At 35.3% G+C, this 26,840-nt stretch overlaps 1 protein-coding gene across 4 annotated transcripts in view; it reads right to left on the minus strand.

The window, feature by feature from the left end:
- The window catches only part of MIPOL1 (mirror-image polydactyly 1), a 284,075-nt gene that overhangs the window by 155,381 nt on the left and 101,854 nt on the right, over positions 1-26,840 (minus strand). For all 4 annotated transcript variants that reach the window (XM_043489769.1, XM_043489765.1, XM_043489767.1 and 1 more), the window contains 2 exons: positions 26,008-26,041; positions 25,578-25,748 (listed from right to left, as the gene is read on the minus strand). In XM_043489769.1, the coding sequence (XP_043345704.1) occupies positions 25,578-25,748; positions 26,008-26,041 (205 nt within the window). The remainder of the gene's footprint in view (positions 1-25,577; positions 25,749-26,007; positions 26,042-26,840) is intronic.

The raw sequence follows: 26,840 nt of genomic DNA on the forward strand, positions 1-26,840 counted from the left end.
TTTGAAAAATCATGATTTGCATCTCTATTTCCAGATAAAAGTTAACACATGTTATTAATGATAGTCAACCAACCCTCAGTGAGAAATCAGTATGTGCCAGGCTCTAACAACTTTACATGTATTAAATCAGTCAATCTTCATGTGGACCCTATAGATTATATATTTTACCATTTGGCAGAGAAGGAAACTGTTTCTATAAAGAATACCTCCTTTAAACTCATACAACTAATGAGGAGGATTCAATTGCAGGCAGAATAACTGTTTATCAACAAAATTTACATGTACACACATAGGAAAATAGCAAAAGCAATGTAATAGCTAGAATTACAGAAAAAGTTAACGATGATGATGTTTTAGAATTTGAACTTTGAGCAATTAGAAATACAGATAATTTTTAAAGTAGTACATAAATCTGATATAAGGAAATATGTAACATAGATCAGAACGGAAGGTGAACTAGCTACCATTCAGGATTACTACATTTAACTCAGTTCATTGTACTTAAGTGAAATTGATAAAAACCTAGGCAATTATTTCTCACCTTTTAACAGCATATTCTAAGACTAACATTATATCTAAAATCATAATGTTCTCTTTAGGAATATAAAACAGAAAAATTGCTATTCTTTTACTAACACTGGAAGTGTTTTAAATGAAGGCCTTATAAAAGCTATACACACATGTATATGGATACATATATATATACACATACATACACATATTTTTATACCTATGTTATATAACAAATATATTTATGTATGAATATACAAAAAGATCTGAAAACATTAGGCCTTCACATAAAAGTATCTATTTCTACTTTGTACAAACTGCAAACTCCAAGAAGGTAGAGCCCAAAGTGTCTGTTTATTGATACAGAGCAGGGTACCTAAAAAATAGGTGATAGTAAATATGTATTTCCTATTTTACTGTATTCCCTGCTTATAAATGGCATTTAACCAACAATCCTTACTAAACCTGAAAGTCATCTTAAGCTTCCTCCTATCTTTATCCTAAAGTTGGAGGAAGTCCTATTCCTTCAACATGCTTTATTTTTTATCCCTGATGTCATGCCTTTCATTCAGCCTCTGACTTTTTCATTAACTGTGAGAGCAAGTGTCATGTCTTCAGTCTCAAATCCTTTCAAATTATCCTCTAATCTGGTAGTTCTCAAAGCAGACTGCAAATCAATATCATCAGGAGAGTTTTAAAAAAGAATGTGTTAGTACCACACTGCTTTGATGACTATATGTTTGCAGTATAGTCTGAAGTCTCAAGAACAGAAATATAAATCAGTGGAACAGGATAGAAAGCCCAGAAATAAACCCACAAACCTACAGTCAATTAATCCATGACAAAGGAGGCAAGACCACACAATAGAAGAGCCTCTTCAATAAATGATGCTGGGAAAACTGGATAGCCACACAAAAAAAATGAAGTTACAACACTCTTTAACACCATACACAAAAATAAACTCAAAATGGATTAATGACCTAAATGTGACTACATACTATAAAACTTAGAGGAAAACAGGGAGAATGTTCTCTGACATAAATTGCAGCAGTATCTTTTTCAATCCATCTCCTAGAGTAATAAAAATAAAAATAAACAAATGGGACTTAATTAAATTCAAAAGCTTTTGGAAAGCAAAGGAAACCATAAATAAAACGAAAGGACAATCCAAAGAATGGGAGAAAATATTTGCAAACGACGAGGTCAACAATGAGTTAGTCACTAAAATTTACAAATAGCACATGTGGCTCAATACCATAAAAACACACAACCCAATAAAAAAATGGGCAGAAGATATAAATAGACATTTCTCCAAAGAAGTCATATAGATGGCTAAGAGGCACATCAAAAGATGCTCAACACTGCTAATTATTCAAGAAATGCAAATCAAAACTACAGTGAGATCTCACCTCACACCAGTCAGAACGGCCACTATAGAAATATCTGCAAACAATAAATAGCAGTGAGGGTGTGGAAAAAAGGGAACCCTTCTACACTACTGGTGGGAATATAAATTGGTAGAGCCACTATGAGTAACAGTATGGATGGTCCTTAAGAAACTAAAAATAGAGCTACCATATGATCCAAAAATCCCACTCCTGGGAATATAACTGGAGAAAACCATGGTTTGAAAGCATACATGCAACCTACATGGAGGCAACCTATATGACCATCAACAGATGAATGGATAAAGAAGATGTGGTACACAAATACAATAGAATATTACTCAGCCATTAAAAAGAAAGAAATAATGCCATTTGTAGCAACATGGATAAACCTGGAGACTATCATCCTAATGAAGTAAGTCAGAGAAAGACAAATATCAAATGATACTACTTAGCTGTGGCATGTAAAAAAGTAAGATACATATGAATTTATTTACAAAACAGAAAAAGACTCACAGACTTATAGAACAAACTTATAGTTACCAATGGGGAAGGCTGCAGGGAAGGGTAGATTAGGAGTTCAGGATTAACATGTACACACTGGTATGTTTAAAATAGATAACCCAAAAGAACCTACTCTATGGCACAGGAGACTCTGCTTCAATACTCTGCAATAACCTAAATAGGAGAAGAACTTGAAAAAGAATAGACACATGTGTTTATACACACCTAACTGAATCGTTTTGCTGTACACTTGAAACACAACATGGTTAATCAACTATACTCCAAAAAAAAAAAAAAAAAGAATGGATATGTGTGCATGCACGTGTTTTCAAGCTGCACCTCAGAGCTAACAAATACTCCAGAAAGGTCTTTCTAAAATACAACTCTAATCACACTAACTCCTACTTGCCCTATCTTGATATTGTATATTGGTTTTCCCATTGCTTAAAGAATTAAAATTCTCACATCTCATTCCTCCTCAATTGTACACCTGCTCTAGTTCAGACATGATAAATTATCCACAGTCCCCAATATATGAATATTACTTTCAACTTTTATGCCTTTGCACAAGTTTTTGTACATATATGATTTACCCACACAATACCACACCCCGTCTTAACACTGGGAAGCCTTCCCGAGGAAGACCATTCCCTCCTTCCTTCTCTGAATTCACTGCCTTTCTCTATATTCTCATCTACAACCATCTGCTTGTCATTCTCCCTCACATCCACCTACAATCCCAGGGACAAATCCAGCACCTGCTTCATTGAAGCTATATAATACATGCTTAAAAATAAATAATGTGAATTTTTTTAAGAAATCTTATTTTTCTATATTAATTTTGATCTAAAATTAAAAGTATGCACCAGTAATCAATATTTAGGCTATTGTATACATATAAGCATGAATGCAGCATAATATAAAAACTGAAAAAAATATATACTTAAAATAATTTTAAATACAGGAATATGCAAAATCTTTGGATGATGTTATATAATATTTACATCACACCAGAAAGGTCTTGGTGCTCCCAATCTGTCGTTCTCTTCTCCAGGGGATCTTCCCAACCCAGGGACTGAACCCAGGTCTCCTGCATCGCAGGTGAATTCTTTACTATCTGAGCCACAAGGGAAGCCCATTCATAGCCATAGGCTACCATTGTTCTGATTTGTAGTATCATGAGGAGGTTGACAAGATGATGGAGAAGTAGGTGGACGTGGAGTACAACTCTCTCCATGGTGCATCAAGAATATATATACAAATGCAGTTCTTACAGAACACCAGTTAAATCCTGGCAGAAGTCCTTGACCACCAGAAAAGAACATTTGGAATTTTCTATAATACCATGAGTAATTTTACTTGTCTTTTAATTTTGTTAAAAAAACAATAAAATCTTTAGTTGCAATCCTTTGACTTCTTTCAATCAACATATGTATTTGAGATTCATCTAAGCTTTTGTGTGCATGAGTATTTCATTCTTTTCATGTAAAATATTAATAATATTCCATTGTATGAATATAACATATTTGTCCATATTCTTACTAAGGAAATGACAGTTGTCTTTAGTATTTGAATATTACAAATGAGTTCCTATAAATGTTTCTCTAAAATTCCTACAGCATTATATATATATATATTTTTTTTTTCATTTTCCTTGAATAAATACATAGAAATGGAAATGCTAGGTCACAAAGTATATCTTGTTCAAGTGTCTAAGAAACTGTCAAGTAGTTTTCAAAACTGGTTGTTCCATTTTACATTCCCATTAGCAATGAGTCCTTGTTTCACTTGCTATACATTCTCACCAAAATTTACTGTTGTTGGTCTTTTTAATTTCAGATGCCATTGTGTATGTGACGTGGTATCACATTTAACTTTGTGTTTCCCTGTTCACAAATTATAATAATCTTTTCGTGTGTTCACTGAACATTTGTGAAGCTTCTCTTCCACTCTTTGGCCAATTTTTTTTCTTGGGTTCTTTTTATTCACAAATTGTGGGAATTATTTAAATATACTTCATGCAAGTCCTGTGTCAGACACATGAATTGCAAATATTTTCTCTTAGGCTATGGCTTACTTTTCGTTGTTTGTTTACTTGGCTTAGGCAGGTGAACTGTTAGTTGCAGCACGTGGGATCTAGTTCCCTGACCAGGGACCGAACCAGGTCCCTGCACTGGGAGCACAGGAACCTCAGCCACTGGACCACCAGGGAAGTCCTACCTCCTCCTACCTTTAAGTCCTACATCTTAAAGTTGGCTTTTGACAAGCATTAGCTTTTAATTTTGTCAAAGTTAAATTTATCACTTTTTGTTGTTGTTGCTATTGTTGGAGCTCTTTCTGTCCTTTCTGACAGTTTGCCTCCCTTGAGGTAATAAAGATATTTACCGCTGGTATCTTACAGCATCTTTAAGGTTTAAGTTCTCCTAAGTTTATAATCCACCTTGACTTTATTTTTGAGTATGGTGTGAGGAGAGAGTTAAGGTTCCTTTTAATTTCATACTGATACTGAGCTGTCGTTCCACCATTATTTGCTGTAAATATATCCTTCCACAGTGGACTGACCTGATGCCTTGGTCAAATGTCAAATGTGTCACAAGCAAAAGAATAAAGTCAGACAACTTTCTTAGTACATACAGAAAAATTAACTTAAATTTGATCACAGATCTAAATGTAAGAAATAAAAGTATAAAAAATCTTAGGGAAGAACAGGAGTAAATTTAGTGACATTGGGTTTGGCATAACCTTCTAAGCCTTCAAACAACAAAAGAAAAAAAAAATAAATGGGACTTCACTACACTGAACAACTTGTGTGCTGCACATGGTTGCTCATATAATTAAGAGGTGAAAAGACAACCCACAGAAAGCGAAAAATATTTTATAAATGATGTATCTGATTAAAAAGAAAAATCTTATATCTACAATACAAAAAGAATTCTTACTACTCAATAACAAAAGGAAGAATAAAAACATAACTAAACAATGGGCACAGGACCAAAATAGATATTTCTCTAAAAAACATGTATCAATGGCCAATAAGCACATGAAAAGATAGTCAATATCAGTAGCCATTAGGGAAATGTAAATCAAAATGACAATGAGCAGAATGACACCTGCAAGATGGTGGACAAATAAGCTCCTCAATGGAAACAAAAAGTCAACAACATATGGACTAAAGTTTTGTGGAAATTCTAGAAAACAATTAAGGATCTACAGCAACCCAATGAACCCCCAACCAATTTGACACTCTCAATTGGTAGGAAAATTCATGGCATATTTAGTTGACCTTTCTGGACTGTCTCCATGACTCATTACAATGATGTCAGTTGGGAAGAGACAGCCCAATTTTCAGTTACAGTTGCCATATTACACAGAAATTCCACTTCCAGGTATATACTCAAGAAAGTGAAAAAAATACATTCACACAAAAAGTTGTAAATGAACAGTCAAAGGAGAATTATTTGCAATAACCAAAAAGTAGAAATAAATTATCAACTGACAAACAAAATGTGGTATATATCCATATTATTATTTGGCAATTTAAAAAGGATTGATTTAGCTATAAAAGTACTGATACATGCTACCACATGGGTGAACTGTAAATGCACTATATAAAGTCAAAGAAACTAGTCACTAAAGATCACATTTTGTGTGATTCCACTACATAAACGTCCAGAACAGGTAAATCTACGGAGATAGACAGTACCTTAGAGGTTGCCTAGGGCTAGTGGAGGGGTGCTTTGCGGGACTGAATGGGAATGACTAATAATGGGTATAAAGTTTCTTCTGGGCTGATGAAAATGTTCCAAAATTTTGCGAATGCACAACTCTATGAAAACAATAAAAATGCTGAATTATAACTTTAAATATATTTATGGCTTCCCTGGTGGCTCAGATGGTAAAGAATCTGCCTCCAGTGCAGGAGACCCAGGTTCAATTGTTGGGTTGGGAAGATCCTCTGGAGAAGGAAATGGCAACCCACTTCAGAAAATTTCATGGACACAGGAGCCTGGCAGGCTACAGTCCACAGGGTTGCAAAGAGTCAGACACGACTGAGTGACTGATACTACTACTACTATGGCATGTAAATCTCAATAAATCTATTAAAAATGTAAAAAAAAATTAAGGAACTATACACAAGGTCTGGGGCTTCCCTGGTAAAGAATCTGCCTGCAATGCAGGAAGACCCAGGTTCTATCTCTGGGCCGGGAAGATCCCCTGGAAAAGGAAATGGCTACCAACTCCAGTATTCTTGCCTGGAAAATTCCATGGACAGAGGAGCCTGGTGGGTTATATAGACCACAGGGTTTCAAAGAGTTGGACATGACTGAGCAACTAACACTTCACACAATAGATATCTGTTTCTGGGCTTGCTACACTCTTCTACTGATTTGTGCATGTGCAAAGCATGGTCTTGATTATTGTAGTTTTAGAGCAAGTCTTGAAATCAGATAGCATGAGTGCTCAAGTTTCATTCTTTTACACTATTCAGCAATCATAATTGGTTCTAACTGCAAGACAATCTAGACAAAATCATTAACACTGTAGAAGGCTTGACTTTTACTTTTCATTCACTTTGACCTAATACACATTCTTCTCAATGGAAAGAGAAAACTATATGCCTGACCTTAAAATGTTTCACAATAAATCTGAAAAGACTGAAATCATAGAGCATATTTCTGCTCACAAGGGAATTAAATGAGAAATTAACAAGAATAAGACATCTAGAATATCCCTAAATAGCTGGAAATTAAACATTGTTAGAATGCTCGATACTGTTCCACAGATCACTGAGGTTATATTCTTTTATTTTCATTTATTTCTCTTTTCTTCAGGTTAGATAAATTCTGATCTGTCTTCAAACTCACAAATCTTTTACTGTCCAGTCTCTAAACTACTATTAAGTATGTCCACCGAAGTTTTCATATGAGATGTTACAATTTTAGTTTTACAATTAAGTTCTTTCTAGAGTTTTGTTTCCTTGCTGATATTGCCCAGCAGTTCACACACTGGGAACACTTTTACTTTAAGTCTTGGAAGAAACTTAGAATAACTTCTTCAAAGCACTGTTCTGAATTTGTAATGTATTAAATGTGTCAAGATTTGCTTCTGCTAACTACATGTTCTCTGGACTGTGGCTCACATTTATCTACTTCTAGTATTTTTAATTATGTGCTGGTCAATGTGGGTGGTTCACTGTAAGGTATCTATATTATGCTGTCTTTCTGTGAAGAGTGTGGATTTTTCCTCCAGGAAAGAGTGAAGTTATTGCTTAATTCCTTTGCACCTATCAAACTTATTTTTATAATTTACTTGAACAGGTCTATTCCAGTTCTGAACTTAATCTGAGGTCCTGAATCTTTACCTAGAGCTGTTCTGACTGATATATACACAGAAGGCACATGTGGCTATTCAGATTTAACTGTGCATTAATTAAAGCTAAATAAAATTTAAAATAAATTATTCTGTTGCACTAGCCACATTTAAAGTGCTCAGGAACCAAATGTAGTTCATGGCGACCAAACTGAACAATGTAGAAATATTTCCATTATTTCACCTTTTCTGGATTCTAATAGAACACATCTAGAAATGATTACTAACATTGAGTTGTTAATAACATAAGAAACTAAAAAAGATTAAAAATGCAAGTAATACTTCCCTGAACAGAAAAGTAAGCCAAAACTAACATCATTTGTCCATTCAACCCATCCCTCTTTGATCTCTCTTCCCTACATCCTAATCCTCAGTGTATTCTAACTGGCTGTGTATAGATATGACATACACAGGAGTAAAAGACGAGAAGGGCAGGATGATAAATCAAAGGAAGTAATCTGAACAGGTTGCCCAAAAAAAGAAGAGAGGAAAACAAAAGCCACAGAACTCCTTGATTTCAGTAGTATCTGTTGTACCCTGGGAAGAGGCAACACTTCCACTATGCCACAGCTTCTAAGGATCTCAATCTGTCGGTCCAGCCTTCAGGTCTAACAAGAAGAAAATGACAGTTTAACACTGAGGCTATTATATTTCACATCTAATGTATGAATTGTTTATTATGTCAATGCTTATAATTATACTTACTACACTGACGTTGAATTATAAATATGTTTATATAAAATTTAAGAAAACTTAGTTTGCAATTTCCAGATTTTAGGATGATCACCTAAAATATTAAATAGATTTGAAATTATAATTCTAGCAGTTAAATTAAAAAGTACAATTCAAACTTAATAACACTTTCTCTTCAATTTCATTAATAAAAACTATAGAATTGCTTTGAGTTTTTGTTTTGCTATGAATTATATCAGGAAAGTATTGCATTTCAATAGTTTAATATGAACAATCAGAACTAATTAAAAGTATAACAATATGTTACAACTCAAATAATTAAAATAAACTATAAAATTACTACATAAAACAGATCTGATCTAGCTTATTCAATTTCTACATTCTCTTCAGTTCTGCAAAACCATTTATTTCTAAGATGATGACTTGACTTCTCTGGTTAATTCGACTACTAGGCTGTGGTACTCTGATCCTTTCGGTACAGTCACAACCTTGTAATGCTGAACCTTGTACTTAGCTAATGGTCAGGAAAACAAAATTCAGTAAATAATACCATTGTAATGAATTGGTGCTTAAGTAAACTTCAGTGGATTTTCTCAAAATCCATAAACAAACAACAGTATAACCTAAATGTTAAGTTGACAGTTATTGCACAAGAGGATAGAGATGCTTCTTTTACTATTGTAAGACACAAAGCAGAGTTCAGGAAATAGTATTAGTACCGACTGGATGACAGCCATATTTAATAGTTTATTAAGCTCTTTTTCAGTTATCTTATTCCTGGAATCACAGATGCCTCCTCCTCTTGGTTTGCAAACTTTGTTTGTTTGCTATTATAAATGTTGTAATCTCAACACAGCTGTCAATTACTTAAGTACTCGTTCGTAATTTTCTTGTTGTAAAATGTGTGTTGCCCAAACACTATGATATCCTAATAGCAGCCACTTCAACTTCTAAGGTTACAAGAGAAAAACTAAAAAAATGTGTGATAAATCAAAGTATCAACAAGTTGAAAATTTAAAGAGTCATTCTCTTGGAGAGATAAGACTCTATTTTTGACCATGTAACTATAACTAGCATTCTCCAAAGGAAAGCAGTAAATTACCTGTGGTCTGATTTAGTGACAGCTATTTAGCAAACACTTTGTAAATTTAGGCACTTCCTAGTTTTTCAATGGAGTCAATCATTTCACCTATTTTCATTTATTTATTTGGCTGCAGCACACGGCTTGTCAGATCTTAGTTCCCTGGCCAGGGATCAAACCCATGCCCCATGCGTAGAAGCACAACGTCTTAAACACTGGACCAGGGAATTCTCTATTTCACCTATTTTTAAAAAAATATTTGTACATTTTGGAAACTGTTTCCATTTTATACATATTCAGAACTTTCCTGGTGGCACAGTGGATAAGAATCCACCTGCCAATGCAGTAAACATGGGTTCGACCCCTGGCCCGGGAAGATTTCACATGCCGTGGGGCAACTAAGTCCATAGACCACAACCTCTGAGTCTGCACTCTAGGGCCCATGAGCTGACTACTGAAGCCTGTACACCCTAGAGCCCATTCTTCACAAGAGAAGACACTGCAATGAGAAGCCCACGCACCACACTGAAGAGCAGTCCCTGCTCACCACAACTAGAGAAAGCCCATGCAAAGCAAGGAAAACCCAGTGCAGCCAAAAATTATTAACTAATTAAAAATAATATATATATGCAAACCCATGAACATCATCCAAACCATGTGACTGGAATCAAGAGCAATCTCAGTAGAAAAGTAAGTCAACACTGTATTTAGCTCCCTCAAGTCAACTGAAACTTGCATTCTCACCTGCCTTAATTCTTTTTCTTACCTACCCTTCCTGCACTTTTGGTGCTGGGGACTTTGGAAGTACTTTTTCATTGCCAAAATACTTCCATACATTCTTAAGCTTAATCCCTTCATTTCCTCAGCGTGATAAAAAAAAAAGAACTAGTCACTTCCATGACATCCTCATCTGTACCCTCTCTAGTAGAGCCTACTCTATGTTCAAATATTGTAATGTCAGAAACAGGAAAAAATAACATATAATTTTCCTGGTTCCCAACTGTCATTTCCAGTCCACTAATCCTTCATTAAACAACCCTTTCGCTTTTGAAGTTTCTGTTATCCATACAAAGTGTGTGGTCCATGGGCTAGTAGTAGCCTGAAACTGATACTGCCTTGAAGCTGGTACTAAAATTCAGAAGCAGCAATCAAACATTTTACAGGAATTTCACAGAGCAAATTTTACGGCTTTGAACTCATTAAAAGAATGTTTGTTTCAATTCTGCACGCCTATATACATCTCTCATAGACATCTAATTTATCACATCCACCAATACCCTTAAAAATGAGGGTGAAATAAAAATATATGGAGATAAATAAGAACGGAACTAAAGAAGAGCAGATGTATACTACAGGAGAGAGAGAGAGAGAGAGAAAGGAAAAATGAAGGAACAAATGAAAGAAGTGAGAGAGGGAGAAAGGGCAGGGAGGGAAGGAAGAAAATGAAGGAAGAAAAGAAGAAAGGATGTGTGGAAGGAAGAACGGAAGGAAAGAAAGAAGGGCTAAAAGATGTTATTCGGATAAAGAAAAATGACAAATAAGGAAAATCATTCCAACATGAACAAATAGGGAATGCTGAAAATCAAAAATGGATAAACATAGAGTGTATTTTTAATTCTCATAATTTCTTTAAAAAACAATTTATTTCAATCAAAATAAATAAAAATATGTCAATATGTTAAGAAGTGTGATAGCAAGTGAAATTTTACTGTTTTAAGATTCTTCAATTTAAACCATGTAATATACTATTAATATCAAGAAGGCTGTGAGAAATACCATGGATTTAAAAAAAAAAACCTAAAAATTGCTAAGATGTCAATCGCCCTCCATTTCAATGATCTACTAATTCAACACAATCTAATCATAATCCCACCAGGCTTTTTATAGAAGCTGAAAATCCGGTTTTAGTATTTATAGAAAAATACAAAGAATCTATAACAACAAAAACAATCTTAAAAAAGAACAAAGTTGGAGGACAAGCAATGCCTGACACCGCTGATTTACAGCAATCAATGGAGTGTGCCCATGGCGTAAGCATCGGGAAACATCATTACAGCAGAACAGCATGCTCATCAACAGGTGCAAGGCAGAGAATTCGCCTGCCAGTGCAGGAGATGCAAGAGACACGGGCTCAATTCCTGGTTGGGAAGATCCCCAATGGGATCTTTGTCCCGCATGGGGTCGCAAAGAGACATGACTAAGCAACAGAACAACAACATACATGGAATCTAGAGAAATTGTACAGATGAACCTATTTGCAGGGTAGGAAGGAGAGGCAAGATGTAGAGAATGGACTTGGGGACACAGTGGGGAAGGAGAGGGTGGGACGAACTGAGGAGGTAGCACTGACATGTATACACTCTCCTGTGTAAAATAGCTAGTGGCAAGCCCTTGTATAGCACGGGGAACTCAGCTAGGTGCTCGGTGATGACCTAGAGAGTGGGAGGGGGACGGGTTGAGAGGGAGCATCGAGAGGGAGGTGATCTATGCACACATACGGCTGATTCACCAAGTTGTAAGCAGAGACTAACAACATTGTAAAGCAATTCTATTCCAATAAAAAAATATGACATCTCAGATTTCATCAAAGTTTAAAACTTGGTCCATCAAAATACAGAATTAAGAAAATGAGTAGTCAAGAGAAGACTAGGAACAAAGATTTTTACTACATATATCAAATAACTGGCTTTATATAGAATATACAAATCAATAAAGGTCAAATCACTCTATTAAAAGATAGGTAAAAGACTTGAACAGATGTTCAAAAAGGCAAGTTTTATTTTATTTTTTTTTTGGCCACATGATGCAGCATGTGGGATCTTAGTTCCCCAACCAGGGACTGAACCCTTGTCCTCTGCATTGGAAGCAAGGAGTCTTTAACCACTAGACCATCAGGGAAGTCCCAAAAAGGTAAGTATATAAATGATCAATAAGCACATGAAAAACTGCTATTAGTCACTAAGAGATATGAATTAGAACCACAATGATATACATATTACTACACAACTAATAAAACAGTTATAATTAAAAATACTGACAATTGTTGGTGAGTATATGGAGCAATCAGAATGTCCATAAATTGCTGCTGAAACTGTAAATTGAGAGAGCAACTTCAGTGAGCAATTTGTGATCCCACAATTTCATTTTTAGATTTGTAACCAAGAGAATGAAAACTTACGTCCACAAAAAGGCTTGTATAAGAATTCTCATAGTATCCTTATTGATAATGAACAAAAATGGGACAAATCCAAGTTTCCTGTTCCACCAACAGGAAAATGAAGAAGAAATGCAAGATTATACACAATGGAATACTTGATAAGTATCCTTTTTATTGAAAAAGGAAAGAAGTACTTGGTAGAAAGAGCAATATGGATGAATGTAAATATTGTGCTGCCAATTGTGCAATTGTTTAATCTACTTGCACAAAGTTCTAGAATATGCAAAACAACTCCGTGGTTAAAAACAGAAAAGTCTGTAGGGTGATATTTTGGGATCTTGTGTTCCCCAAAGTGGTTTCCCTCAATGGCTTTGGGGTCCATGGATGGTCTGCACCTGAATCAATTATTACATTTTCCAATTCTATCTTTGCTTAGACGCATCAGCTGGCATTATTCAGAAAGAATGGTCCCTGGCCCTCAGTCATCTTTTTTAAAAATAATTAATTAATTTTGACAAAAAAAAAACACACACAGAAAAGTCATTTGGGTGGGGCAGATGTGATTGTCAGGGAAGGGAAATAAATGAGGGAACTTTCTTGGGATATGGAAATGTTCTCTGTCTTCAGAGGGAGGTGGTCATGTGTGTGAAAATATTTGTCAAAACTTGTCAAATTGCTGATTTAATACTTATGTATTTCATTTATGTGTAAATTGTATTTGAAATAAAAATTGTAAATAAAATGTAAATATATTCATAGTGAAAAACATTCCATTTTCAAGGATCACTAAACCAAAATAACACTCATGAAGATCTAGTAATACATTTATGACTTACATGTTTATTGAAAGTTTCCAGATAAATTATAACTTAGAAGTATATTTCATTATATATTCTAACGTACTAATAAAGACTATGATAATTTTTTACCACAACAGGTTAAATAATGTTAATAAGGAGTTAATATATAACTTCAGAATTTTTTTCAAGGGTTTATAATACTGAAACAGGCTACTAGTAACAGTAAAAACCATTATCCCCTGAATCATTGCAAGTATCAACATTAGATATTTAAATTAATTCTAGGAGGTGGTTTGAGAATCTGATCTTTTGTGATCCCAGAGCTTAGTATTATGATAGATGAGTCAAGTAGCAATTAATCAAACAAACCTGTAGGTAAATGTACAGGCACAGCCACAGAGTCATTTTCAAGAGTGAAGGTCTTGATGTTGAGAATGAAAGTTTTATTTTAAAAAGTGTCCTAATACTTTGGACTAAAGACATATATTTTATAGTGAATGATACATTCAGATATCTTTATGTTACTCCCACACTACTTGTGTGAACAAGTCAAATAATTTTACTACATATTTGGTTGAATGATCCTGTGTTTTTGAAAATAAAATTTAGCAGAAATATAATCAACCAAAATGCTAACTGAAAATTTTCCTTATGAAATCAGAGATGTAATGAAGAAACAAAATCACAGCAATTTGAATTTTTGTGCCCAAATGGCAGTTTATGAAACTATCAAGTAGTTTTCCAAGATTACTACAAAATATGGGATTTTTTAAAAAATCATAAATTTATAACTTACACAAAAAAATGTCACAAAGTCTTTAGAATAAAGATGCTTTCATGCCAAAACTTTATAATACAGATTCCTCAAAACTTAGAGACTTCTGCTAATTGTCAAATGTGTTCATGGCTTAAATTCACACTCCCTTCAATCTTGCCTAACACTGCTTTTTCTGGAAAATAAGGATATGTTTACTATCACACTGAAGAACAATGTACCAGAGAAAATGGTATTGCATACTTAACATGGTCTATTACATTTTAAAAAGTATTAGTTGCAACGCTGGTGAAGACTAAATTTTAGGGAAATAATTTCAGTTTTTGATACTTTAAGACGGCAAAATTACATGTGGACCTTTAGGAATGATATGCTGAAATGCAGTTTTAACAGAATGACCCACAGGAATTAGCACAGAAAAAGAACAATAGAAATTCTAGATCTACTTCAAAAAAGATGAAGAAAATCTTAAGGAAAAAAAAATCAGTCCTCAACAGCAAGAGGCAAGCTTAGAAAAATATGCATTTCCTACCTACACAAGCATATGAGACTCGAATAAATGTGATCATCTAAGATATATTGTGATCTCAAGCATATATCTTTCTAGAGAAAGTAAAACTAATTAATGATGTAAAAATATCAGATTGGTGATTGCTACTGGGGAACAGCAAGGGCATGGGTTAACTGAAAACAGAATGGGGGAAATTTCTGGAGTGAAAAGTAATGATAGGCTGTGCTGAAGAATTCAAAGGACAAAGTACTGATGCCTGCCTTCACCTGAAATTCACTAAGTGAGTGAGGTGAACTGATGGATAGAGGAAAAGATGGATAATGCAGAGATAATATAACAAATCAAGTTTAGCAAAATACTAACGATTTTTGGATTAAGGATTCCAGGTGATGAGTGCCATATGTTGAAAATATGTCATAAGATGTTAGGGCAAAAAGGTTGAAACAGTAATCCCAAAGACTTGAGAACCTAACTACATGGTTTCAAAATAAGTAAGACAAAAGTTAACAGAATTAAAAGAAGAAAAATTCATCATGGTCATTTGATGCTTTAAACACCTCCCTCAGAAATATATATAACAAGCAAGAATAAATCTATGAATACAGAACTGAAAAACATGATTAATCTGCTTGACCTAAATGACATATAGAGAAAAGCACTACATTCGGCAACTGCAGAATACACAATATTTTAGAGTACACAGCTCATGTAACAAATACAACCTGTTTTGGGGTCAGAGCAAAGTATCGACAAATTTCTAAGGACTGAAATCACCTAGCTTATTTTCTTGTCACCATGGAATTAAATTCTAATTTAATGACAAAGATAATATCAAATCTAATGTTTAAGTGTTAAGCAACACACTTCTAAATGATTCATGGATTCAAGAAAAAAATCAAATGTAGAAAGTAACAAATATTTTAAGGTATATAATAATGAAATACAAACATATCAAAAACTTGTGGGATGCGACCAAAGTGGTGTACAAAGAAAAATTAATAGTTTTTATGAAAAGATCAATGGTTTGGAAGATTCAACATTGCTACGAGCCAATCTTTCTCTAATTGATCTTTATAGTGCATGCAATTCTCATCAGAATACTAGTCAATTTTTTTTTCATGAAAAATGACAATCTGAACAAAGGACCAAGAATCCAGAAACAAATCCACATACATACACCCACCCGATACATTAGAGTTCACTGGAGGCAAGAGGAAAGGAGTTGATCTTTTAAATATACGACACTGGGTCCAAACAAGTGGATATCCATATGAAGAAAATGATGTACCTTGAATATATAAAAATTAATTGGAAAGCAAGGAAGACCAAATGTGAAAACTAAAATAATCAAGCTTCTAAAAGAAAGCACAGCAGAATGTGTTCATCACTCTGAGAAAGCAAGGGGTTCTTAAACAACACACAAAATACATTAACTACTAGGGAAAAAAATGAGAAAATCTACTTCATTAAAATTAAGAATTTTTGATGACAAAAGACAGCATTAAGAGAATAAAAATGAAAGCGCCAAACTGTGCAAGCATTTGTATCCAAATTACATAAATCAATAAGAAAAAACAAACAAGTTTAATATTGGGCAAAAGCCTAACAGACGCTTCACAAAAGAGGATATCAAAATGGCCAATAAATACATTAAGAGAAGATCAATGTCATTAGTGATTAAGGAAACACAAATTAAAGCTTAATGAAATGCAATTACATCTCAATCAAAATGATGGAAATTAAAATAAATAGTGATAGCAAGTGTTAACCCTGCAGCTGGAGAAGCTCTTACATTGCTGGTATAAACTGGTAAAACAACTTCAGGAAAATGTTTAGCATTACCTACGAAAGCTAAATCTGTGACAGCTATTCTCCTGAATATGTTCCAAAAGTAGTGAATGCTTATGCCCACCAAAAGACATGTAAAGAACAACCACAGGACTTCATTCATAATAAATCAAAAAGAGAAACAACATACATTTCTAACACCTGTTATTTTCATACAACAGAGCGTAACACTATAGTGAAAAAGATAAACCACTGATAACTGTAACAACACACATCAACATACTGGCATAAATAACACTGGATGAAGGAAGTCAGATACAGAAGAGTACGTAGCATGATTCCTTTTATATCAAGCTTAGAAACACGCCGAATGACCTAGGTGTTAGAAGTCAGAAAGTGTTAGAAGTGACAGTAGTGACTACTTTTGGAAAGGAATTCTGACTAGGAAGAGGCATGGGGGAGCCCTCTGGAGTGCTGCTTCTGTACTATAAAATGGGGTCAATATTCACCAAATTTTCACTTAAGATTTGTGCTCCTTCCTATAAGTCATACATGTATTAAACTGTCTTTTAATGGAAATTTAGCTTTCATATCTATTCCTCTATCATTTTTCTTGTTTAGACCCTCATTATCTCTTGCCTGAATTATTACAATAGGATCCCAACTATTTCCTCAGCCTTGGACTCATACTATACAATTCACTTTATGCAGTGCTGTCCAGAAATCTTGTTCAAGAACGTACTTTCTATATTATCAGAAAACTAAAAAAAAATTCAGGAGACCCAACTGCCTAGAAAATAAAATCTAAATTCCTGAGAATTTTATTCATCCAAATTCCCCTTGGATAAAATCTCAACATTTCTGTGTACAATTTTTCTATGAAGGCAGTACAAAAATCTATATTTATTTAAAGTGTTTATATTCTTTGATTTAGTATTTCTACTTCTAAGAATTTTCCCTAAGGAAATAAACATGGATGTACATAAAAATTTACATACAAAAATGCTCCTGCTATCAAAAGAAGAGAAAAAAACATAACTACCTCCCCAAATAGCATATGAGTTCAATAAATCAATATAAACATTTATAAAAATATAAGAATATCTGACAAAATATAAAATCAAAGTGAAAAAATCAGGTTATCAAGTAGGTTATATGATATGCATTGAAAAGAAGACAAAAGATCTGTGTATCACTGTTTCCCTTCTTGCTTATCTGTACTTGTCCAAAGTTATCTATAGTTTCATAAAGTTGTAAAAATGTTGTAATAAGAAGAAAGAAAGTTATTAGAATAGATCAAATATCAACAATACATTTCAGCAAGATGGACTGGAAAAAAATGCACAGGCAAATAATTGTATGATAGACAGGAAAGCAAATTAACAAACTGACAAGGGAAAAAATTAATAAAAATTTATAGTGACAATAATAAAGAATGTTAAACACGTTTCTGACTTTTCTTGAAAAATGAAACTCTAAATGTTATGATCTATTTTCTTTTCAAGTATGAGTTTCTTGTCAAACTTCTAATAATTTAACAGATCATTATTTTGCATTTATTAGGTGCTAGTTATTACATGAATTACAAGGATACAAAGTGAAAGCAACACTTAACAATGGAGAGATCTGGAAACTTGGTTATGCTTTCCTCTGCTAATGTGGAATATTACCTTTGATGGTTACATCACTGGTCAGGAATCTGGGTTTGCTCTTCAAGTAGATTTGTTAAAGTTTGTTTACACACAAACAGACAACTCCAGTCATCCTGAGGGTATCTGCAGGGAATTGGTTCTAGGAGTTCCTGCGTATATCAAGACCCACTGAAGCTCAAGTCTCTTACATAAAATGTTGTAGTACAATAAATACAGTTGACCCTTGAAAAACAGCAGTTTGAACTACAAGGGCCCATGTAGATTTTTTTCAATAAATATACAGTTGGCCCTCCTTATTCGGGGTTTCCACATCTGTGGATTCAACAAACCACAGATAGAAATTTCCATCAGTGGTTGGTTGAATCCACTGTATCTGCCAAACCTATAGATAGGGAAGGCTGACTATATTGAAAACTATCACCTCTTTATAAATCTCCACCACCATCCACTGACCTATAACACTGAGAAACTCAAAAAACCTAACATTGTCATAAAGAAAAGGATGGTCATCTAATCTCGTAAATTCATCAACTTGCCAGCTCATGTATCTATCCAAGTTCTTGACGGTACTCTGCTACAACGAAAGTGGTTTTACTGTTCCTAGCAAAAGACAACTCTTAAGTTCTAGATCCTATCTGCTCTCAATCTACTTATCTACTTTAAGACTTTGCTAAAATAATACTCTAGTCTCTCCCTTAAATTCACCTTTCCTTCTTTTCTGGTTCATTTCCATCAACAGACCAACATGCCTTAGAATCTCACATTAAAAAAGAAAGAAAAGCTCACTAACCATTCACCCTTACCCTAAACATAAGCCCATTCTCCATCTATTGCCAATTTCTCTATTGCCATTATAGGGAGATAAAAGTTGTATACATTCACTCTGTTTAGTTCCTCACCTTTCTTTGTCTCCCCAGACCGTTTCAATGTGGCCTCTGTCCTGGACAAAACTCTTGTCAACATCTCCCATGTGCTCAAATTTAAAAGTAATGATCCCACCTTCAATGTGCATGACCCCTCGACATTGTTCAAGGGAACTGATCATTCTCATCTTTTGCAAACACTTCTTTTCTTCAGTTTCTTTCTTCATTTTCCATCATTTCTAGTCTCCTCGTGGGCCCCTTCCACTTTGGCCAACTGCTAAATTGTTGACAGACCACAGGGTTTGATCTGAGGCCCACTCTTTCTCAATTACCTTTCTCTGGTTTCATCTAGAGTCACAGCTTTAATTATCTGTACACTGATGACTGCAGTAGCTAAGTGAATACTCAATACTTCCATTTGGATTTTTAAGAATCATCTCAAATATACCATATCCATCAAAAATATAAATTCCCTCTGGAAATACACTGATCACCACCCCCACCCAACCCCCCACCTTAACTTGCTCATCACAAAAATTGAAGCAAACAATCTACACAGCATTCAAGTCCAAAACAGACTCAGCCTAATTCTTTCAGCTCCCTTATGCCCCAAACCAATCTGTCTTAAAGATCTACTCGCTATACTCTTTAAATATTTTCCAAATCTGTCTACTTCTCCAAATCTATACTTGCTCCTATGAGCTAGCATCAGTTTCATCTTTGGCTTGGACTATTGCAACAGGTTTCTCCTTCAATAAGACACTAATTTTAGTGCTTACCATGGCACATAAAACCTTACAAATTTGTCTGCTGCCTGTCTCTTCTACCTCATCAGTTGCTGCTATCTTGTTCACTGCTCTTCAACCATATTTAAGCTTGGAGCATTTACATCAGTGCCTTGAACACACAAAGGTTGTTCCCTCTCACAGCACATTGCTGATGTACTCTTCCCTGATGGAATGCTCTTTATAGATTAGCATGTCTGGACCCTTCTTTTTCAAGTCTCAGTTCAACTATTCACCAGAATTTAACAATTCAACAAAAGGACTGCCTTGATCACCCAATTTAAAGTGACAATCCTATGACCAATTGTCGTCACTCTCCATTACCTTTTAATTTTAATAACATCACTAACTGAAAATACTTCATTCATTTGTTTGTTCACTATCTCTATTACCATACTAAAATATAGGTTCCACAAAAGTGAGAACCCTCTATCCCTGGATTGGGATGATCTCCTGGAGGAGGGAAAGGCTACCCACTCCAGTATTCTGGCCTGGAGAATTCCATGGACTGTAATCCATGGGGACACAAAGAGGTGGACATGACTGAGCGACTCTCACTTTCACTGAGTCCCCCAACAGAGATGTAACAGGTCCTCAGTAAAATGTGGATGAATAAATAATATTTCAATAACTCCTTTTAGTTCAGTTTATCTTGAAATACATGGGGAAACAGTGGAAACAATGGCTGACTTTATTTTCTTGGGCTCCAAAATCACTGCAGATAGTAACTGCAGCCATGAAATTAAAAGACGCTTACTCCTTAGAAGGAAAGTTATGACTAACCTAGACGGCATATTTAAAAAGAGACATTACTTTGCCAACAAAGGTCTGTCTAGTCAAGGCTATGATTTTTCCAGTAGTCACGTGTAGATGTGAGAGTTGGACTACAAAGAAAGCTGAGCACAGAAGAATGAATGCTTTTGAATTGTGGTGTTGGAGAGAAGACTCTTCAGAGTCCCTTGGACTGCAAGGAGATCCAACCAATCCATCCTAAAGGAAATCAGTCCTGAATATTCACTGGAAGGACTGATGCTGAAGCTGAAACTTCAATACTTTGGCCACCCGATGCAAAGAACGGACTCATTTGAAAAGACCCTGATGCTGGGAAAGATTGAAGGCAGGAGGAGAAGGGGATGACAGAGGATGAGATGGCTGGATGGCATCACCAACTCAATGGACATAAGTTTGAGTAAGCTCCGGGAGCTGGCGATGCACAGGGAGGCCTGGTGTGCTGCAGTTCATGGGGTCACAAAGAGTCGGACACGACTGAGCAATTGAACTGAACTGATCTTGAAATAGATCTAAAATATAAAATAGGGGAGGTGGGAGGGGGGATCGGGATGGGGAATACGTGTAAATCCATGGCTGATTCATGTCAATGTATGACAAAACTCACTACAATACTGTAAAGTAATTAGCCTCCAACTAATAAAAAAAAAAAAAATTGAAAAAAAAAAAAATATAAAATAGTTGAGCTCATCAGTTCATTAATTCATCTATTTTGTGCGTGCACTGTCCTAAGGACTAACAGACACAGATAAAGAACAGTTCCTACCTTCAAGTTAGGTGGGAAGATAGGCATAAAGTCAATTAACTGTACTGTAGTGTGACAAGTAGTATAATAGGATGTAAAGCAAAATGTGGGCACAAAGCAGATACTTATCAATACTGTGACATGTAAGAGACCTTTATGGAAGAGATAATATTTAAATTAGCTATAAAGCAGTAGGTAGATGAGAGAGTAACAAGTGAATAGAAGCATGTGTCAGTGAGGGGGGAAATACACTTAAAGGTACAAAGAGTTACAAAGCAACAAATCACCTGTACTTGTGGTACACTGTTCAGCTGTCTTCTTAGAATTTTATTCATTGTAATCCTGTACTGGATTCACATCTTCCTCTTAACTGGTTTATTTTTCATTTTGCTAGAGCTTACTGCATGGTATATCAACAGCTTGCAAGCTATAGAGAAGCAGGAGCCTGACTAGTGAAATGGTTAGCTGAATTTCTTTAATTACCCCGGTATTTACTCTGTGGTCCTCCCTGCTTTTTATATTTGTCAACTGTGGACCTGAAAGATCTCAGGATCTATAGTTTTCATTATAGCATTTGACAGAAGTAAGCAACTATCAAAAAAAGATGTGTTAATTATATTTTGGTTAAAAGAGGCACACAAATGTTTTAAAAATATTTTCAACAACAAACACAATAAAGAAAAGTGCACAGATGAAAAAGGGTTACTATTGAATTTAGGGATTTAGAATGACTCTTTTCCAGAAAATAGTGATGAGTTAAGATTCTCTGCATGGTGTTCAGGTAATAGAAATTTATGGTCACTCATTTAGCCTTGATAGTCCAAGAAGGAAAATTAATAACTAGAAGACAACAAAGGAAAAGGAAACTCAGGGAAAGGATACTGAGATGCTTGACCTGGGGAAAGAGAAAATAGTGCTAATTAAGGTGACATTTCTGTGGTACTCTTTCCAAAGACACAAAATCTCATTCTAACATAAGAAAAGGGTATAGTCTCAGTTTTAGTCCGAAGGCCTGAAAACCAGGAAAGTCAATGATGTAAGACTCAGATGCTAATGTCATCCAGAAACATCCTCACAGACACAATCAGAAATAATGTCTAACCAAAAAGCTGGACACCCCATGGTCCAGTCAAGTTTTCACATAATTATCATACTATTCCTTGGGGTTCTGGCTAAATTAGACTGGTTCTAGGCTAGTTTTGATTTCCCAGGATATGCATAGATGGTTGAAGCCTGGCAGAAGGCTTCAGGTCTCACTGATGGTTGTAGTCCACAGAATAATATTATATTTTCATTGATTGGAACTTGGGTGGTACTCAGTGCAGTAGGTGAAGGGCCTAGCCTCTGAGCACTGAGTAAGTAAGGTGTGGGAATGAAGGCTGGGGTATGGACTTTTGCCAAAAGGGTTACGGGGGTTGGTATATAAAATATATCCAAAACACAAAAGCAAAGACCTTGTAATAAAGACTCAGAATATAGTAGGGATGAAGGAAGAAAGTGGTCAGTTCTCTATATACATGGATGTTTTAGTTAACAAAATAAATGATTTCTAAAACATCCTAAACTGGAGTTTATACCTGTAATTGTTGTAAGCTCATAAAAATAATTTTGACTCTCTTTAACAATATAGGGCTTCCCTAGTGGTTCAGACAGTAAAATATCTGCCTGCAGTGTAGAAGACCTGGGTTTGATCCCTGTGCTAGGAAGATCCCCTGGAGAAAGGAATGGCTACCCACTCCAATATTCTTGCCTGCAGAATTCCATGGACAGAGGAGCCTGGAGGGCTACAATCCATGGGGTCACAAAGAGTCAGACACAACTGAGCAACTAACACTTCACTTTTTTTAAACAATATGCTGAATGATCCAAGATTAAATACACTTGGTAGGGTACAAAATGCTTTAAAAAAAAAACTTGCTCATTTAAAAAGTTTAAATTGAACTTTTCCCAATTTTAATCCGAAGGTAAATGATAAATGTCAGATTTCCACATTGAGATATGATAGAATTATTTGTGGCAGAACAGTGCTCCAGCCAAGAAAAAAGAAAGCTAGATTAAAATTTAAAAATCATGTTTAAGACAGCAGAAGACTGCTCTGCAACAATGACTTGAGCAGCTAGAATTCTGAAGAGGGTTTAGCTGGAGACAGGTGACTTTAAGATTGGAAGTCGTTTTTTCCTCCTAAGTTTTAAAGGGTCGAGGAATGGGCAAGAGGCTGAGCAATCAGGCTGTGACTACAGAGAGGACTCTGGTTGGAGAACAGAGAAGTCATCTAAGCCTCTGGCATTTATGCAGGGCTGAAGTGACAAAATTAGAGATTTGAGAGATGTTTCCATCTCATATCATTTGCTAAATCCCAAACCTGTACAGGGCTCGAAGTTAAAAAGCTAAGCCCTAAGCCCTGTGAAAAGAACACTGGCATTTCCAACAGTCTTAAAATGCTGAGGAGACAAACACCACACTAGAGGCTTCTCCAGGAGTAGGTCCCTAGTGAATACTTAGCTCTCAGTTCAGGAGACCTCACCAAAAGCACAGGGGTAAACCGCAGGTAGGCCAAGATGTACCAAAACTCACCCAGCCTTCAAGGATATTCTAAAGAACATCAGATACTGATAGAAATGAACTAATAGGAAATATTTAATGAAGCAGAAAAGGCACAACTGGTTAAGTGATAACCTTAAGCAAGCAAGAAAAGAGGTCCACTAGTGTGAAACAGAGAAGCTGTCTGCAAACAGAAATATGTAAGAAAGATATAAAGTAGAAAAGGCAGCGTATATGGGTGCCACACACAGGTAGGTTGGTCAATGATCTGGTGGGGACAAGCAGAAATTTCTCTTTCTATTGGTGAGAAGAGGTTGGATAGTTGAGGAGAAAGGAAGAAGATAAAGGAGTCCTCCAGAGGGGGAGAGTGAGTGGACTAGCAAAAGGCAAGAAAGTTATCAGGCAACACCATGGGTCTACTTGAAGACAACTGTCATGAACAGTTCAGTCATCAAATGTGTGTGATAGACTCTTGCCATATAAAGCTTTGAAGGGATAGAACAGGCAGAAAGTCAAATTTATAAAACTTAAGTTTTGTTAGGTGAGCAGGACAAAGGAAGAAGGTCAGGACAACTGAGGTTATCTTACATGCAAGCAGGAGATAATTATGGTGACCCAAGGAATCTAAGCTAGATAGAGGACATGAAGGGGTTAAAGGAAAGGCAAAGAGGTGATAAGATCAATATAATCAGGCGCTAGTAAAGTTGAAAATTTCCTAGAGTTTTAGAGTGAGCTGGAAAGATAGTAAGTGGACGCTTGAAATTGAGACTGATAATGACCAAGAATAAGGTATGATCATAGGGTGGATAGCAGAACAGGTAAAGAGCATCTGGAAGACTGGAGGAGAGAGATTCAGAGAGATGAGATAGCTATTGAGAGAATCATCCACATAGATACTTAAATCACCAAGAATTGTGACAGAAGTAAGCTAAAGAAAGAGACAGTAAAATAGATCCTAAAATCTTTAAGAGATGAAGGAAGCTATATGGGAGTGTATACATGACTGCAACAGGAGTGTGTAATGGGTGGTACAATCTGATGCATGGGTCTCAAAGCTGGAGCTGTTTAGAGAGAAAAAAGGAACAATGATCTAAAAGCACTAGTTGAACAAGCCTGCAAGGCCAGTGGCCCAACTGCTGGGGGAGGGAATATTCACACTTGAGAGAACTGCAGTGGAAGCTGCATCCTCAGGGTGGTGATCAGGTTTCAGTTGGAGCAGGAAGGTGTAAGTAATGTTCAGAAAGGAATACCCTAATAATTTGATTCATTTATCCATGTTTACTAAAAGGCACTGAATTAGGCACTGGGAATAAAACAGTAATAAAGACATAATCTCAGCCCTCCCAAAACTGTGACTCAAGTAAGAAGTCTCATATAAAAGCGATTACTTTAAAGAATTGAACTAAATTTTTATAAAAAGCTAACAGTTTTATTAAGAAATGAGGATGCATATATTTGAAGAATGATATAACAAAATATGTGATTACCTTAATATAGCTAATCATTGTGGTATTAATTATAAGCTAAAAACTAATTTGAATTAAGAATAAGTGGGGGAAAGTCATTTTTTAATGTAAAGAAAGAGGGGAAAATGGTAGACATAGCTTTTTACAGATACATGCAGTTACCTGAGACAAAGCAGCATCTCGTTCTTCAATCACTGCGTTCATTTCTTCTGCAGTTATTCTCTTTTTACATTCCTTGGTCTTGTAGATTCTATCCACAATTATAGCTCCATTCTTCTGAATAGCTACCCCTGTGTCTGCGTTGTTTATTCTGTTCAGTAATTCCTGTAATGTCTACCAACACCATTATATGTTAGTCAGACATGAAGTTTTAATATATTTTATTTAATATAGGGTTTTAATTAATAGGCACATGTGAATTGTAAATTGACTGAGTGAAGTTATTGAATTTTCATATTGCAGCAAAGATGTACATTATTAGTGTGTCAATTCTTCTTTTTCCCACATCTTAGTTCTTGAAACCCACTCAATTGAACTTAAGCCTCTAAGATATAAGACTGACATCAAGAAATCTCCTCGGAGAATGGCTTACCATGTCATTTTCTTCAGGGTTAATATTTTCTAGCCTAGAAAAAAGGGACACAGAAAGCCTGATCAGTAGCATTTCCTTAGTGCAGCAAAATGAGTTCGCTTTTTAAATCTTTAGAACCTCAAGTAATTTCATTCGACTAGTCTTTAGAGTCAACCATGACACTGAACATATTAAAGTGCCACCTGCTCGACTCCATCTTTCAATAATGCTCCATATCTTCTGCACTGACTTCAGACTGTTAAGTTATTAATGTTTACTGCTATATATGACTACAAGGATCAATTGTTCATATGTGCTTAGATGAAGAAAGTTCCCCAGTGATAGAAGCACTCATTCTCATCATTATATTTATTTCTGGACTTTCAATTCTTAGCAGAAACTGTATTTCCTCTCCTTTTTGGACATCATCACAAATAAAACAAGGCAAGTATTTTTACTACAGAGTTTAACAATGTTCCCTCAAAAAGCAACAACAAAGAATTACCACTAAATTTGACCTGACAATCTCCTGTTGCTACCTATTTGGTAAAACAAATATACTGTGTAGAAATGCTGACCAAAACTGGGCCACATTTTTAGATGTCTAATATTACTTTCTCTTCTGCATAACATAGAATTATTCAAATTAAGGGCAAAAAAGGTAAACTGGTTTCCATCATAAATGCATTTTTGTCTTACAAGAGTCATAGTGCTGGGGGAGGATGGGATGGGAGGTAGAGAGGCAAGCTCAAGAGGGAGGGGACATATGTATACCTATGTATACATATGTATACCATGTTGATGTATGGCAGAAAGTAACACAGTATTGTAAAAGCAATTATCCTCCAATTAAA

This window comes from Cervus canadensis, chromosome 17, assembly GCF_019320065.1.
Source record: "Cervus canadensis isolate Bull #8, Minnesota chromosome 17, ASM1932006v1, whole genome shotgun sequence".
NCBI lineage: Eukaryota > Metazoa > Chordata > Mammalia > Artiodactyla > Cervidae > Cervus > Cervus canadensis.